At 40.3% G+C, this 16,569-nt stretch overlaps 1 protein-coding gene across 4 annotated transcripts; it reads right to left on the minus strand.

Annotated features, from left to right (window-relative positions):
* Positions 1-546: 546 nt before the first annotated feature.
* Positions 547-12,799, minus strand: LOC124128583 (BTB/POZ domain-containing protein 6-like). Of its 4 annotated transcripts, XM_048399508.1 has the most exons (4): positions 4,213-4,326; positions 3,464-3,531; positions 2,888-3,183; positions 547-2,345 (listed from the first exon to the last, which is right to left on the minus strand). In XM_048399508.1, exons 3-4 carry the CDS (start codon positions 3,163-3,165, stop codon positions 1,337-1,339), a joined length of 1,287 nt encoding a protein of 428 aa, XP_048255465.1. In that variant the 5' UTR covers positions 3,166-3,183; positions 3,464-3,531; positions 4,213-4,326; the 3' UTR covers positions 547-1,336. The 4 variants fall into 4 exon arrangements, with proteins under 4 accessions (XP_048255465.1, XP_046347977.2, XP_048255466.1 ...); XM_046492021.2 differs by lacking the exon at positions 3,464-3,531 and having other exon boundaries at positions 4,213-4,327; XM_046475114.2 differs by lacking the exons at positions 547-2,345; positions 2,888-3,183; positions 3,464-3,531; positions 4,213-4,326 and adding exons at positions 7,994-9,196; positions 10,882-11,178; positions 12,714-12,799.
* Between the last annotated feature and the right edge of the window lie 3,770 nt (positions 12,800-16,569).

Genomic DNA, 16,569 nt, shown 5'->3' on the forward strand with positions numbered 1-16,569 from the left:
ATTTTGTATTGAGACTCGATGTTTTCAGCTACAGCTACAAAACCAGCTATTTTTGTAATTAGAACTATGAGCCTCAATTAAAAAAAACTAACAACTTGCAAGAATGTATTTTTTGTGACATACAATTTCCTTTTTTAACAGTCTCAAGCAGAATTAATTTATTGAGCATTTTCATTTTCTCAATAACACGTTTGGTCCACGTGATGATTTCGGGTGTGTTGGGGCGTTAGGTCCACCGTCATTATTCAAAGCTGATCTTTCTTCTGACGAACTTTCAAAACATTTATACTTCCTGATCCCCTATATTTTGAAAAGTATATAAAACACTTGATAATCGAGGGTGTTAGGACTTAGGATTAATTTGGCTAAACAGTGTGATATCTTCTTTTATTGCGTGGCTAGCATAAGGAAGCTTCAGAGTACGTAACACATTCTTTCAAACAGTTATTCATAAAACTGTTGCAAGTATCAAGTATGAATGCAATTGCCACCGAATCTGAAAGAGATGTTTCCCTTCTGTTAAGGCCAATGAATGAAAGCATTTTAGTCATATCATTTATTTGCGGTTTTTAAAAAATGACAATACTGGTAGAAAATACTCCCTAAACTCAAATGATAATCAAGCTGTTGTATTGGAGGTAAAACACAAATGGAACGCAATCTTTTCCTCAGTTGCGAGGGTAACTCCTTACCTATTATTGAAAACCACAAAATCTAAGTATCTTGGTTTTTTTCACTATTTCTATTTATGAAAGAGCATTCGATACGGTGAGCGGAATTTGTAGTTCATTTCTTTTTGAAACATTTCTGGTTTCGGTGAGGACACCTTTGGGTGAAGTGTACCTTTAATCGTACATACATGTAAAGATGCAATTCTGGGAAATATTGATGGATGCGCCCAAAATGTGTAGGATGAAAATCGTCAAAGCTATAAATTAGGGATCTCCATACTCACATATTTACCAATCAATACAATGTATTACCAATCAAATATAACAGCCAGTCCTTGTTTTAGCCCCTTAATGCCGAGCGCCAGGCAGGGTAACAACAAATGCCATCCTTTAACGTCTTTAGGTATGACGCGGTCGGGGATCAACCCGTACCTTCTGCTCTCCGGTGGACGCTCAATCACTAGACCACGGAGGCGGTCCAAACTTGTACAGACACGCACACTTAGTCCCTCCCTTGTTTATTCACTCATTTACTCCAATAAGCGAAACCGTAAAACAAGACAGGAGTCAGCATAACCAACCCACAGTTGGGGGTAAAGCAATACCGAAAACACACAAAGTGCACAGAAGGTAATTGATGATAACTTTCTTTCAGCCACGAACGTTTATGTGTTCTCGAGTATAAGATGTGATATGAGACCATTTTCAGTCTTATTTAATCCCGATTTAGAAACTGAAATGCGACAAGAGCCAGCAAAGACTTCACTCAAAAGTGAGCTGCCTTGTGTGACCGTTTCACCTGATGCCATTGTAATGTGTATTCGATACCTTTCACATCTTTCAAGAATAAATGGTTGGTTAAGGTGTAATTTCACACAAGCTCCAAATCCTGACTTGCCGGATAACTTGGCTTGCTTTGCATCTTGAAATGACGCTCCAATCTCATGTTCTAATTTTATGTCATACGAGCAGTCACCAGATCCATAAACAACAAACCCCAAAAGACGAAGATCATCGTAACACTTAATAATAATGACGGAAGTCTGGGCTTTTCCTTTGCTGTACACAGAAGATTTATACAATGAAACCTTTGAATGTGATACCAACTGCTTTGGTTTTATCTTAAAAGGCGCAACGTCCCCTTCCGACATGGTGAAGAAACACAGCAACTTTATGTATTCCTCATTCGATAGTACCCCAGAGGGTACAACAAATCTCACAAACTCTTTTGCATCCATGGCAGTGAAGTCGATGTCGTAAACAGAATCTCCCAACACGAGTCGTTTGTTATCCCGTGTTATTTCCCTTCCATGTCGTTTACACTCATCTTCACACCACGACATGGCAGCACTGAAAACAGTTTCTGGTTTGGCTACAAAATCAGCTGCACTGACAATTTTATGAAAACATGTATGACAGAGAGCTGTGAAGGCAGAACTCTGAATAGCGACATCTCCATTCTGGACAATGACCTTCAGAGCCCTGTCAAGGAGTTTTTCCTCATCAAACACGTGGGCTTGTTCCAGGATGACACAGGCGTTCTCTGCTGTCAGGGAGGATTCCAGGTAAGTCAGACACAGGCGCTCCAGACCCCCCACGGCGTACTTCTTTGCAAGGTACAACACACCTGTCACATTCTCAGCAGTCGGCGTTGACGTATCTGTGTACAGGTACCTGCAAATGGGATGACTTGTTGAAAACCTCACGAAGATATGTTATTATTCCTACCCTTCCTAAACATCACTTAGGATCACTTAGGATCACAAACCATTTCGACACTTCATTCATAATCAGTTCTAAAAATGGTTCCTCTTGAATGTATAGTCTCTTTCATGCATAAGTGGGGGTGATGGCGTTAAATTACTGAAAAACACCTAATGCACTGGCAGTGTGTCTGTGCATATCTTTTGTACTTGATTATAAATTCTTTAATCAGAGACCATATACCACATTTTATTCCCTAGCACGAATACATGAGAAACGTGGTTTCTGATAATTCAGACACTTTAATCTTCAATTCGGGGATTGGAAAATGTTAGAGTGTTCGGAAATCCTCGCTATGACAAATCCTAGTGAACAAAACAAAGAGATGCACACCCGTGCCTAGACTGACGGTGTCATAGACAGGAAAGAGCATTCTACGGCAATTTTCGAATTTTCCTCAGTACCTATTCGTCACATCGTTATGATAAACTAATGGCTACAGCTATATATACCTCAACATTTCAGAAAATATTTCACCCTCCACGTCAGGTATTTTAATTTCTTCTTTCTCCGCCAGGGGACCACACAGCATGGCGTGGAACACACAACTCCGACTCATCAGCACATATCGGTGAGCTCGGACCAGCTTCTCTTCTTTCCCAACCCGGAAGTTAACGTCACAAGAGTCCTCGGAGGTCAACATGTGCGAATTACATTCCGCCAGAGATTTCCCACTCTGCCAGTTGTCAACAAACCCGGAGTTGTCTCCTCTTACTTCCTTCGAGGCCATTGCTTATTGAGTTGTTATCTGAAAATGATAAAGTTTTATACATGGCAATACATATTCCAAGAACTGTCCAAAAGTCTTTCTATTATACATTTTTACAAGGATTGACGCTATGTCAATGTTAAACAGGCATTGGAGAATGTAACAACGTGTCTTATTCTAAGAGAGCATCCAATCATCATTTTACTAAGCGTGAGTAAATGCGTTTGGTTTAACGATGTCTTGAAAGTATTTCAGTATGTCACGGTGTCAGCTTAATGGGTGAGGTAAATTCGAAGTGGTGCATGTCAAAGATATTTACCACTTTGGTCGGATATGCAACCGAGGATCTTCACAAGTTTGTTTGCTGTTTAACGCCACAGTGTTCAACTGAAATTGAAAGGTTTTAACTATATCATGGATTCAATAAGAAACTAATTACACGCCCCGATACAGAAATGAAAGAACTGCCCACAACAGACCAGATCACTGAAGATCTATAAAATACCAAACTTGGTAAGCATGCCTCACAATTATCTCCCTTGCGTAGTACTCACTTCCGCGTGTGACTGACACACACTTTAAGAGATCCTGTGTTCGGATAGTCAGGTGATAGAAAGGGTGTTTTACCTGTTCAATATGACTGATGTAATATCTACTAGTTCCTGTTCGCGTAGAATGCCTGAAGGTACCTCAGCCGCATTGCTTTACACATCGTTAGCAAAACAGAAAGTAAGATTGTTGTTTTCATTAATATATGTCATGAGGACCCGATATCTCATTCAAATACATACATAACTGATAGCAACATTATATATTATATATAGCAAGATATTGTACTCAACTAATGCCACACTTTCGACATTGCATAGGACCTGTCAATGTATTCAAGGTATTTCTATTCGCGTCTCTGTCACATTGAGGGTGGGGAGCACATCGCTGCACATACCTTTCACTGGCTACGTGGAGGAATATTCATTCAAATTCCCCTACAAACGTGTACTAGAACCCCTCTTTGAAGTTTATCAATATTATTCAATCCAACTACAGCTATGTGTAGACACCTCTTACCTGTCGTGTTGAGCACAGTTTTGATGTTGAACTCTGCCCGTGTGTTGTCACGTGATTGAGCGTATGCAGCGAGGCAAGCGATCACTTTGTTCGAATATGTTTTCTGGTAACGCAGGAAAGGGAGGTAAGTGAATATGTTCATGGATAAGCAATTCTAATAATTTAACTGACATAAAAACGTTGTTGATTGAACCACAATGTGTTTTGGTTTACCATTTACCATCGTGAAATAGGTGTTAGGATGTCAATAAGTATCATTATTCTTAAAATCACCTGCAAGTTATGTTTATATTACGTTATGGCAAATTGAGTGATATTTAAATCCCAACACGGAACACTGAATACTGTTTCTAATCCATCACGGACAATTGAGTAATGTTTTTATCCCAACATGGAACACTGAGTAATGTTTATATACCAACACGGAAAACTGAGTAATGTGTAGATACCAACACACAGAATTAAGTAATGTTTATATACCAACACGGCAAAATGATGAATGTTTATAGACCGACACGGAAATTTGAGTCATGTTTATATACCAACACAGAAAATTGAGTAATGTTTAATACCATCATGGAAAATTGAGTAATGTTTGCATAACAACACGGAAAAAAGATTAATGTTTATAGACCAACACGGAAAATTGACTAATGTTTATAGACCAACACGGAAAATTGAGTAATGTTTATATACTAACACGGAAAATTGAGTAATGTTTATATACCAATACGGAAAATTGAGTAATGTTTATATACCAATACGGAAAATTGAGTAATGTGTATGTACCATCACGGAAAATTGACTCATGTGTATATACCATCACGGAAAATAGAATATTGTTTATATACCAACACGGAAAATTGAGTAATGTGTGTAAACCATCACGGATAGATAGTTATAATACAAACTATCTACGAATTATTTTGTATCCTGGGCGAATTCATTTTGTTTAACCCGAGCCTTGAATTTTAACATTAATTCACCAGAGAATTGTAAATATGTAATAAAGAGAATATCTATATTCAGAGGTTCCAAAAAGGTTGTCCAAAGAGGAAAGCAACTGCCATTTGAAGTTTACTGAGAAAAATATAGGTGAAATGCTTGACTTAATCATTGATAACATGTATGAATGTAAAATTTCCTCAAATTTTGAGGGCAAGAAGTAGGCATCCTCATGGGCACCAATATGCTGAAATGTTTAATTATGCATAAGAATCGGAATTTCTGCTTGGATTGCGTGGGGCGGTCGGGTAGCCCAGTGGTTAAAGCGTTCGCTCGTCACGCCGAAGACACGGGTTCGAATACCGACATTGGTACAATGTGTGAAGCCCATTTCTGGTGTCCCCCGCCGTGATATTGCTGGAATATTGCTAAAAGCGGCGTAAAACCATACTGAGTCAGTCAGTCGGTCAGTGCTTGGATTGGCAAAGTCAAAGCAAAGGAATTTAGCCAAGAAGCTTAACTTCAGCTTCAGGTATATCGATAATATGAAATCGTTTAATAACCATCCAATAGCCAATTCCCTTCCGCTGATTTACCTACCTGTACTAGAAATAAAGGAGACCAGTGAGACCGCTTCATCTGTTTCATATTTAAATCTATGCGTATCGATTCAGAGTGACAAAACACTCCCCACAAGACTGTATGACAAGAGGGACAACTTAAACTTCAAATAGTCAGTTTCCCCTTTATGTCGAGCAATCTTCCTGCAGCTGCAGCCTTTGGTGTCCACATTTCACAACTTTTGGGGTACAATCTACCACAATACCACAATCTATCTACCATGATGTCAAAGAGCGTCACACGACTCTTGCTCAGACGTTTTTTCATCAAGGTTACAACATTCATGGTAACGCTTTCAAAACGTTTAATGGTAGACATGTGGACGACATTTCCAACTTTGACCCATCACTGACAAAAATGGTTTCTGATGCTATTACCTATTTTGACGGACACCTGCGGACACCTGCTCAGAAACTGTTTCATCAAGGTTACAAGATTCAAGGCCTCAGTTAGGCTTTCAGTAGTCGTGGACGTAATTTGTTGAGTAATGTTAAGAATAATAATGCCAGGAAAGCCACGGGGCAGAATCTGATGACTTATATAATGTTTATAACATGACTATCATCACCGGTATAAGTAGTGAGCGAGTTGCCTTCAGTTTTTCACGGCCCGGGAGGAAAGTCTGAAGTGATGTAGACATTGGCCACTTTTCTGAAGCCGTTAGTGTAAACCTTTGCTCGATTTATAAAACCTTGTGTTTGTGCCCTTGTGGTAACTGATAAGTTATGAGGCTCGCGTCGAAGGAATTACATAACAGTGAACCATTCAGGTGTGGACATTACATGATCAAAACCGCAACAGGTACACCATGTCTCTCTTGTAATCTAGCTCTGTTTGAAGCTGATCCAGAAATGCTCTTGCAGCATGGGTTCACCACTTTCACTGTTAAGTCCAAACAACGATCAAAACAGTTGCAGCATTTGACATCACCACCTCAGCAGGAAATGCTACGGACTCGATATTCTGGGCTGCCAAGGGCGTCACCATGACAGACTATCTTCCAAAAAGCCAGCAAATTATGCTGCACCTTTCAGGCATTTTCGGGATGATTTGAAGACTAAGAGACGTGGAGGCTGAGAAAAGGGGTGCTCTTCTATCAGGACAAAGCCAGTTCACAAAGGAGCCTTTGCCATGACTACAATCCACGGGACTACAACTCCTTCAGGTTACACACAACCAGATGTTTTCCCATAGACTTCTATAGTAACGTTATAAAAAAAATTTAAATAACTAAGCATTCAACAGCTATTACCTGTACGTGTGTGCACAATTTGGCCTTAGAGCAGCAATAAAAACAAAATCAATGACAAACTTAGACTTCTCCTTTTCCGAGTACAGGAAGTTAAACACATCACCCCCAGTCCCGCACCAAATGTCAATAGCTTGAAAATATCTGTGGTCACATTCAGCATTAATCATCATGTTGAAAAAGACAGTACTAAATGTAGAAAAAACATGGTCAGTTTTAATAACTGGATGGATATACATATAAAAGACATAAAAAATCACAGTATCCTCCAATCACAGCCTGCAGATATCTCTCGATCTGCACAGTCCCAACTGGTTCTGCTTTGGTGTAGTAGAACCTTCAGCACCACCTTATGTTCCTGATCAAGGGGATAATGTTGAAAAATAAATCATTTTCATGTCTTTAGGCCAAGTTTTACTATGTGAGGCTCAGAACATACACATATATCAATCACCCCTCCAGACTCATTCGGTGGCCGATTCGTCAAGGGCGACGGGATTCGCTGTGCAGAGTTGCGTCCCTTGGGCACCTGATTGTTGGTTCGAATCCCGGTTCACCCCGATTATGTTTCTAGGTTTGTCAGCACAATACCCGTGCTCAAACCAACTCACTCACTCATTCCTGACTCATTTCATAATAACTTATAAGAAGCGAAGCATTTACACAAACACGGAATGTTTTGTTGCACTGAATCCGTAATAATCCAGCTGTATAATGGCGAACTGTAAATTCTTAAGTCTGCGCCAGACACACCTGTGCTGGTGGTTGACAACATGAACGATGCTCCACGTCGTCGTGGCATGATGAGTGAGTGAGTGAGTGAGTGAGTGAATGGGTGGGTGGGTGGGTGGGTGGATGGATGGGTGGGTGGGTGGGTGGGTGTTTGAGTGAGTGAGTGAGTGAGTGAGTATGGTTTTACGCCGCTTTTAGCAATATTCCAGCAATATCACGGCGGGGGACACCAGAAATGGGCTTCACATATTGTACCCGTGTCCGGAATCGACCGCTCCCGTGGCATGATGACAAACAATGAGGCACGTCATACATCGTACCTGCGCCGATCCTCATTTTCGGAATCTGAAATTTATCTTAAATGCTGCGGTATATCTCGCGCAGTTTAAAAATAATTTTGACCAGTTTGGCGTGTCAAAGACTGTTGATGCGTTACAACGTTAACTCAACTCGCATATCCGCAACATTAGCCTCGAGATGACACCATCCTCGTACATCTGTGAAACGGCTATCTGACATTTGCCAACAGTGATGCTTTTCCTGATTTGAGTGCCTAACCACCCTCCTGTACCAGTGCTAATGTGAGTCCGGAATCTGTAATAAACGTTAGCCTCTAAAGTAGTTTGTTCTGACAGCTCCAGTTTCACTTCTTTCCCAGCTCTTCTACTTGGTTTGGCTGATATCCTCATTTGCTCGATCCAACGTTTGGGCTTTCCAAGCTTCCTATCTATTACTATATTATACCTACTGGTTTCAGTACCAAATGCCCACAGACCGATCAAACGCATGTTATGGCTACACGAGATGGTGATGTAAGATTCCAACTCACTGAGATCAGTGCTAATGGTGTTTGCGTACAAAGCGATTGCTGGCGCTGGTCTCACTTTGAATGGTGAGGCATCGGTCTCAGATATGCTTAAGAAACAGAATAACTTGGTACATTCATCTCCCGATAATATCCCAGACGGAACAACCGTTTTGGCAAACTCCTGTATGCCCATGGCTGTGAAGCCAAGCTCATACACAGACTCCCCCAGAACGAGTCGCTTGTTTTCTGGAGTGCTCTCCCATTCCCTTCGCTTGACTTCCTCCTCGGCCCACAAGATGGCAGCAGTAAACACTATTTCCGGTTTGATAACAAAATCTTCTGCACTGACAATTTTATGAAAACATGTATGACACAGATCTTTGAAGCCATGGCTTTCAAATGCAATATCTCCATTCTGGACAATGACCTCCAGAGCCCTGTCAAAGAGTTCCGCCTCATCAAACACGTGGGCTTGTTCCAGGATGGCACAGGCGTTCTCTGCTGTCAGGGAGGATTCCAGGTAAGTGAGACAGAGACGCTCAAGACTCCCCACGGCGTACTTCTTTGCCAGGTACAACACACCTGTCACATTCTCAGCAGTCATCGATGACGTATCTGTGTACAGGTACCTGCAAATGATATTATTTCAGAGAGATTTCAGTTTAAACTATCTAAGGCTAATGAACACAACTAATTGACGAAAAAGCATATTTGCACAAAAGTATTATTTTTCGGGAAATTTATAACAAGGGGACGGGTTGCCAATGCATCCTAAGCACTGCAGTTCTCCGTGCAGAGGTACGGCGCATAGTAATAACAGGATAATATATCGATGGTTCGAATCCAAGTTTCGTACAAATAATGATCATATGGTTGACAGGCTCACAACCCTGTTGTTACATTCCCCCATACTGATAAACGTCTACGACATGAGAAAACTTGGAGTTTTCAAGCTGACACACCTTGATGTAATTGGAATACTGTTTAAAGGGACGTAATACCAACCACTCTTTCACTTACTCACTCACTATTCATAATATAACGAGGAAATTAATGCAGGCTTCGAAATTCACGCTACTCCGCTATCCCGAGACTACTTAATTGTCCTGAGGACAAGTAAAATTCAAAGGATGATAGTCCCCAATGACAAGAAGCATATGAGGGATATACTCAGGGAGCAGCTCTCAGTGCCTTATTATTGCTACAAATTGGAACTGAATAAACTGACAGAACATGTAGGAGGACTAGCAACAAGCCCTGAAGACAAGTGAAATAGGTTTCTGCTACTCCTCTAGACTAGTCTTAAAGGCTGTGAATGAGTGTGTGTTTGGTGTTGAACGCCGCACTCAGCCATATTCCAGCTATATCCAGGTCTGTAAGTAATCGATTCTGCACCAGACAATCCAGTGATTGACAGCATGATCATCGATCCGCGCAATTGAGATCGATGACATGCATCAACCAAGTAAGCCATCCTGACCACCCGATCCCGTTAATCGCCCCCTACGACAAGCATAGTCGCCTTTTAGGGCAAGCATGGGTTGCTGAAGACCTATTCTACCCCGGATCTTCACGGACCCTGTGAATGAGTGAATGTATACAACAGTATTTCATTTACATTATTAGGTGTCAGTGAAGGGGAAACTCAAACCCTGGCACAAGTCGTAGATTTCGTTTACTAGATGGACGAGCAAAGGCACAATACTGACCAAATATAAGAGGATCAGGTGGTATGGTGACTTGCCCAGATGGCAGATGCCGTCTAACTTTGTTTATGATCAGTCACTGGGTCACCTACCATGACTGGTAGATTGTTTACATTGTTTCTTGTTTAACGCCACACTCAGCAATATCCCAGCTATATTACGGTGGTCTGTAAATAATAGTCTGGACCAGACAATCCAGTGATTTACATCATGAGCATCGATCCACACAATTGTGATACGATGACATGCATCAGCCATGTCAGCGAGCCTGACCGGCCGATGCCGTTAGTCGCCTCTTGCGACAAGCATGGTTGCTGAAGACCTATGTATGGTGTTGATAACGTAATCAGGGAGAACCTGGATTCGAATCCACAACTATAATTGTCTCGAGCGCCCGAAGGACGCAATTCTGCAAGCGAATTTAAGTGCGTTATACGACAGGGCCACCAGAATCCTTATCAATAAAGTAGGCATATAAGTATAAGCGATAAACTTATAACCACCAATAACAATAGCAACTGACAACACGATTGACACCAAACACGTATATAAGTCAATATTTACTCCAGAAATCCTGTTTCGGAGATCAGATTATAACTGTCACCAACCTCAACATTTCAGAAAATGTTTCTTCCTCCACGTCAGGTATTTTAATTTCCTCTTTCTCCGCCAGGGGGCCACACAGCATGGCGTGGAACACACTACTCCGACTCATCAGCACATATCGGTGAGCTCGGACCAGCTTCTCTTCTTTCCCAACCCGGAAGCTGACGTCACAAGAGTCCTCAGAGCTCAACATGTGGAGGTTACACTCCGCCAGGGACTTCCCACTTTGCCAGTTGTCAACAAACCCGGAGTTGTCTTCTCTTACCTCCACAGACGCCATCTTTGTTTGGTGTTGTTATCTGAAGAATGGCAAACCTTTGACACACATAGCAGTACAAATTCCCGTAAGAGATGTTCTACCATTCTTGTTGACGCTAGCTGAACAATAGAATGAACGTTCCTTAAAGCCAAGATCAGCAATATAACGGCTATTTCACGGCAATCTGATTAATCGAATCTTGGCAACGTTGTTGAAACCTGTGAGTGTTGTGAAACATTTCCATGATCATAAGAAATCTCGACTGTACGATTCCGATTTTATCATAAACATGTGCTTATGAGATCACAAACCAAGGATCATTGTCAGGGCGAATCTAGGATTCAAACCCATGATCACAGGATCCTGGCTCACCTAAAGCGTTAGTCCAGCGAATAGACAATATTGTACCATAAAATTACTTCGATCACAGGGTAAGTAATTTGATTGGTCATACAATTCGGACACAATTTTCCTTTGAAGAGATATCATGTATTCTTTATTTTAAATATACACTGTTAGCAGTTGATGGTGAACTTGCATAATGCCTAGTAACGTACGCACCTCGATCTAATTCAGTTACAACGTAACATATTTTAGCTGGTATTTATATCATGTGACGTGATTTTTATATCATGATAATCTATATCATACGTAAAGGTATGTAAACAAAATTAATTGCTTAACAAAAATGAAAATTATTCTACAAAGTCATTGTTTTAGTTTTTATCCTTTTTACAGATAACTTAATATGGTATTTCGTGTTTTAACCGTTCAATGGTTTACTCCACTGTAGGCGAATGTGTCGAACACAAGTATAAGTCGAACTATCTCAGGTCCCTTCAAGGTCGACACAGTGGCGTTCAACTTTAATTTGAAATCATCCACGGGCTTTGCTATATGATTGACTCAATACAACTTTAGATATATGTTCCAATACAGTAATGAAAGAACTGTCGCCAGAGGTCTGATCACTGAAGCTGTATAAAATACCCAGCCAAGTCAGCGTGCCACTATATTATCTCCCTTGTGTGTTGTTGTTTACTTCCGCGTTTACAAACGTGCATTATGATTATTTTGATTGTAATTATTAATACAATTTGAAACGTGTTTAATCTACATCTATATCTGTATGTATTTCCATATCATGGACTTAATATCTACATGTTTCCATTCGCAGTAAAACCATGACAACACCATATATATGTATTACAAACCAAACCGACTGTACGCTCGTCAGTGTCATTCATGTATATTATGAGGATATCACATCCAAATACACCAGTGACAGAACTTCAGACATTGATACGAGTGTGTCGACTTATCCGACATCCACGACACTGAATTGAACCTGACATTGTATTCGTGGCATTCACCTCGTGTCGCATTACAAGGTGAGAACTTGTCGGGTTTGGGCAGGTAGCTCTCACTGGTTACAGTCTCCTCACGGCGGCTCATGGGGAGGAATAACCATTCACAGTCCTCCACACACGTGTACTAGAATCCCTCGTCAGGTTGTGAGGTGTTCAATCCAGCTATAGTTGTGTGTACCACAAGGAACATGACAAGCCGTCTTACCTGTCGTATTGAGCGCAGTGCTGAGCTCCGGCAAGTGTGTCACGTGACTCAGCTCAAGCGGGGAGGCGAGATCTGCGATCAAGTTCAATATGTTTATCAGGTTACGCGGTTCTCGCTGGTATTGTACTTATTGAGATGTACTGTGTTGATACAAAACGAAAGGGGAGATCTATACGTGAATAGACGATATTGACCATAATTAAATTAAGCCACCAGTGAAAGGTTTCCTCATTGAAACAAAGTTCAGTTTAGTATGTTCAGCAATGCGTGAGACGTCTGGAGGTACCATTCTAAGAATGCCCGCCTAGTTGTTTATATCCCAACACGGAATATTAAATGATGTTTATATCCCAACAGCGAAAACTGAGTGATATCTATATCCCAACACGGAATATTGAATGATATTTATATCCCAACACGCAATACTGAGTGATTATTATGTCCCAGCATGGAATATTGAGTGATATTTGTATCTCAACACGGAATACTGAGTGATGTTTATGTCCAGACACGGAATAATGAATGATATTTATATCCCAAAACCGAATACTGAGTGATATTTATATCCCAACACGGAAAACTGGGTGATATTTATATCCCAACACGGAAACCAGAGTGATGTTTATATCCCAACACGGAATACTGAGTGATGTTTATATCCCAACACGGAATACTGAGTGATTATTATGTCCCAACATGGAATATTGAGAGATGTATATATCCCACCTCGAAATACATATGTTACGCGCCCTGGAATACGATTTGCTCAGCCTGGAAAAATGATTTTCCATTTGCTTTTATGTTCTAGATGGATATGTGGCGAATGATTAATTAATTCAAATACATATTTTTATCAGGAAACTGACCCTCGTCACTAGATGGCAAAGTATCCTGCTTAACAGAGGGACGATATGTGACATATAACTATGATAAGTGTTAAGGTTATCATAACTGAGATTGTGGAAAGCTAGTACTGTTTATTACACAGAGTTATAATCCAGGGGATCTGTGGATTTTCTATCCTGGGTGAACCATTTTGTTTGTCTCGAGCCTTGACTTTCAACATTAATTTACCAGAGATTTGTAAATTGATAATGTAGAGAAATGGGGGTTTGCCAATCTCTTAAACAGACATCGATTCACTCGGTATGTTGTTTTAATGTCAAAACCGATTCTGTAACACCCTGAACAAGTGATGACACACTGGCAAGTCACCACTTCCTAAACAATCACAATAATGGCAGGTGACGCTTTGAGGTAGACAACCTGCCTGAAGGAAAAACATATTTCTCAGCGAGACGTACCGAAAATTAATCTTCCGATATCCATTTTGGCAGGTATAAACAAATGGCTCAATGAGGTCGGTTAGACAAAACCTCCAACAACAATGTCAACTCACATGTTTCAGATGAGGGTCACAACACACAACTAGGAGCAATATGCCTGTATTGCCAGCCCTCTACTTACTCGAGTAAGTAATTCTGTGAGTGGAGTTTTAAGACAACAAAGTTAGGAAAGTCATGTGCCAGTATGCCTTGATGTACATTATTTTCAAAAGATGATCATTCATGATCGCGAGAGTTGGTTTTAACGCTTATTTTGCCCGTATTTATATCACGACTTGTCAACATAATTAATGTGAAAGGAAAGACCGAAGTGGAGAACTCGACGGGCACGGGTATAGCGCTGGTACGTATTACTGGATGTGATGTAACAATACATCAAGATAAAGAGTCGTCATCCAACTCCTTGCGTGCAGCGACAGAAAGTATCTCCACACCGTGAATATCAGCCGCTCGATGCGTTCTGTCACGTTATTACAAACATGTATTTTCGACTGTCATCCAACGTTAACAATAAACAAGGCTGCTGTCCTCTTAGACTCCACCCCTGAGATTTATCTTCCATCGTCCGCCAGCGAAACTAAAACCCCTAAGCCAAATCACTTTTAATCAAAATATGTCACTTTAAATTTCTGATGTGATTTCTTGAAAGGGTTTTTGGTAGGGTAATATATATATATTCCTTCCTTCCTTTCAATCCTCCAAAGATTTTACATGTATGCATTGAGGTCAACCGGTTAAGGGTAGTAACTGATTTACTTGAGGTTTATGTTTACATAACATTACCGGTATATATATATTGATTCAAGTAAAACAGTTACTACCCTTAACAGGTTATGTTATGTAAAATCGTTGGAGCATTGAAAGGAAGGTCACTTAATTCACTTTGAACGATGACCAGGTATAACCATGTAACGTGTGGGTACCAAAACACACTATGTCATTTAGAAAGAGGTCAAATGTGACAAATGTATAATTTGGGATAACACTTCCTTAGTAATGTACAAATTCTAGTACTTTGTTTTGTATGAGTCCCATGCGGGATTCAAACTCACACTCTCAGAATGAGGTACCAAATCGCCAAATGCCCCGCTCTTAAGTGTAAATGGCACGGCTTCCATGGCCGAAAGCTATGAATATACAATGCTATGTAGAATTTTGTTTACATATGGGTACATAACGCTGGACGTATGAAGCTGTTTTTAACCGTCAATTCTTAATTAAACTTGTCGTTGTTATAAAATTGCGCATTAGTCATGCAAAAGAAATGTCCCATTTTCATACCATCTTGTCACCCATGGTAGTATTGATATATGTAGAATTCCAGTTCACATACACAGTTTCTTTCCTGGAGGCATATCGATTCATCACAGAGTGTTTTATGTTTCTCACATTTATTTTATATAGCAATTAAGCATGTATTCATATTTTGTTTATTGCGGTGATTCCTTCATCTACTATATGGTGTATAACCGACTTAAAGTTCATTCACGCACTGTTGATTCATTGTGATTCAACAGATAGATACCTCCTTTGTAATAATGATGATTTGTTTTCAAGAAAACATCAATCAGTCTAAAACTAATAAAATTAATTCTGCAATTTGCTTTTAAATAATCATAATATCTTTTTTTAACTTTAACCTATACCTGGCATCATCACGATCAGTGATTCATAAACACATGCTTGTTATATAGTCGGAATCGTACAACAAACTCATACAATGTCCAAATGGATTTAAAGGGGAAGAATCCTACTGGAAATTTGAAGTCACCTCTCTTATCATACAGACTTGTGGATATTTTTGTCAAACAGCCACTTAGCAACGTTACAGAGCTATAAGGTTTGACTTTATCTTGAATGGCATGATATCAGTACCAGTTGAGATAAGTAAACACATTAACTATCGCATCTGCCTTATCATCCTGGCTCTCATGATTTCCATTTAAGGACGTTCGCTTGCCACAAAGTATGTCAAGGAGGCTAAGCAGGGAGTCATACAATACACCTACATCTGTCACAAAAGTTCCACAGCAACCTATGCTGGTTGTAAATATCAAAACGTCACAGCCACAGAATAATCAGTCTCAAATATCTGCCGAAACAGATTATAGGCAAGACAAGACAGTAATAATAATTATGAGAATGGATCACTGAATATGGGGTCGGACATTTTCATTGATTAGTATTGAACAAGAGCGACTCGTATGCAAAGAGAAACACCGAGTAGGAGAGAGTCATAGTTGATACCTACTACTTGTCTAAATGTTCTCTAGTCAAGAGGGGACTCATTCGATCGATTGGTCAGACTCGATGACTTGGCTGACGGAGTGTCATCGTATCCTGACCATCCTCCTAGTTTAGATCTTCTATCCATGATCGCTCTCTCGTCCGACCTTCATGAATTCATCCAGTACCGTGTTCACCCCCACAGCGGCAGTTCTTCCATGGACTACACCCTACAGCGTCGGTGGAAAATCATGCTTCCACTGTGCTAACGGTCATGGACTGAT

This window comes from Haliotis rufescens, unplaced genomic scaffold, assembly GCF_023055435.1.
Source record: "Haliotis rufescens isolate VD_foot unplaced genomic scaffold, xgHalRufe1.0.p SCAF_2, whole genome shotgun sequence".
Lineage (NCBI taxonomy): Eukaryota > Metazoa > Mollusca > Gastropoda > Lepetellida > Haliotidae > Haliotis > Haliotis rufescens.

Bases quoted from the DNA above. Each gene is read 5' to 3' on its own strand.
- LOC124128583 (XM_048399509.1), bottom strand. From the start codon at position 11,159: ATGGCGTCTGTGGAGGTAAGAGAAGACAACTCCGGGTTTGTTGACAAC. The intron at 2,346-10,881 runs GTTGGTGACAGT...TCCCATTTGCAG, and splicing joins ACATTTTCTGAAATGTTGAG to GTACCTGTACACAGATACGT.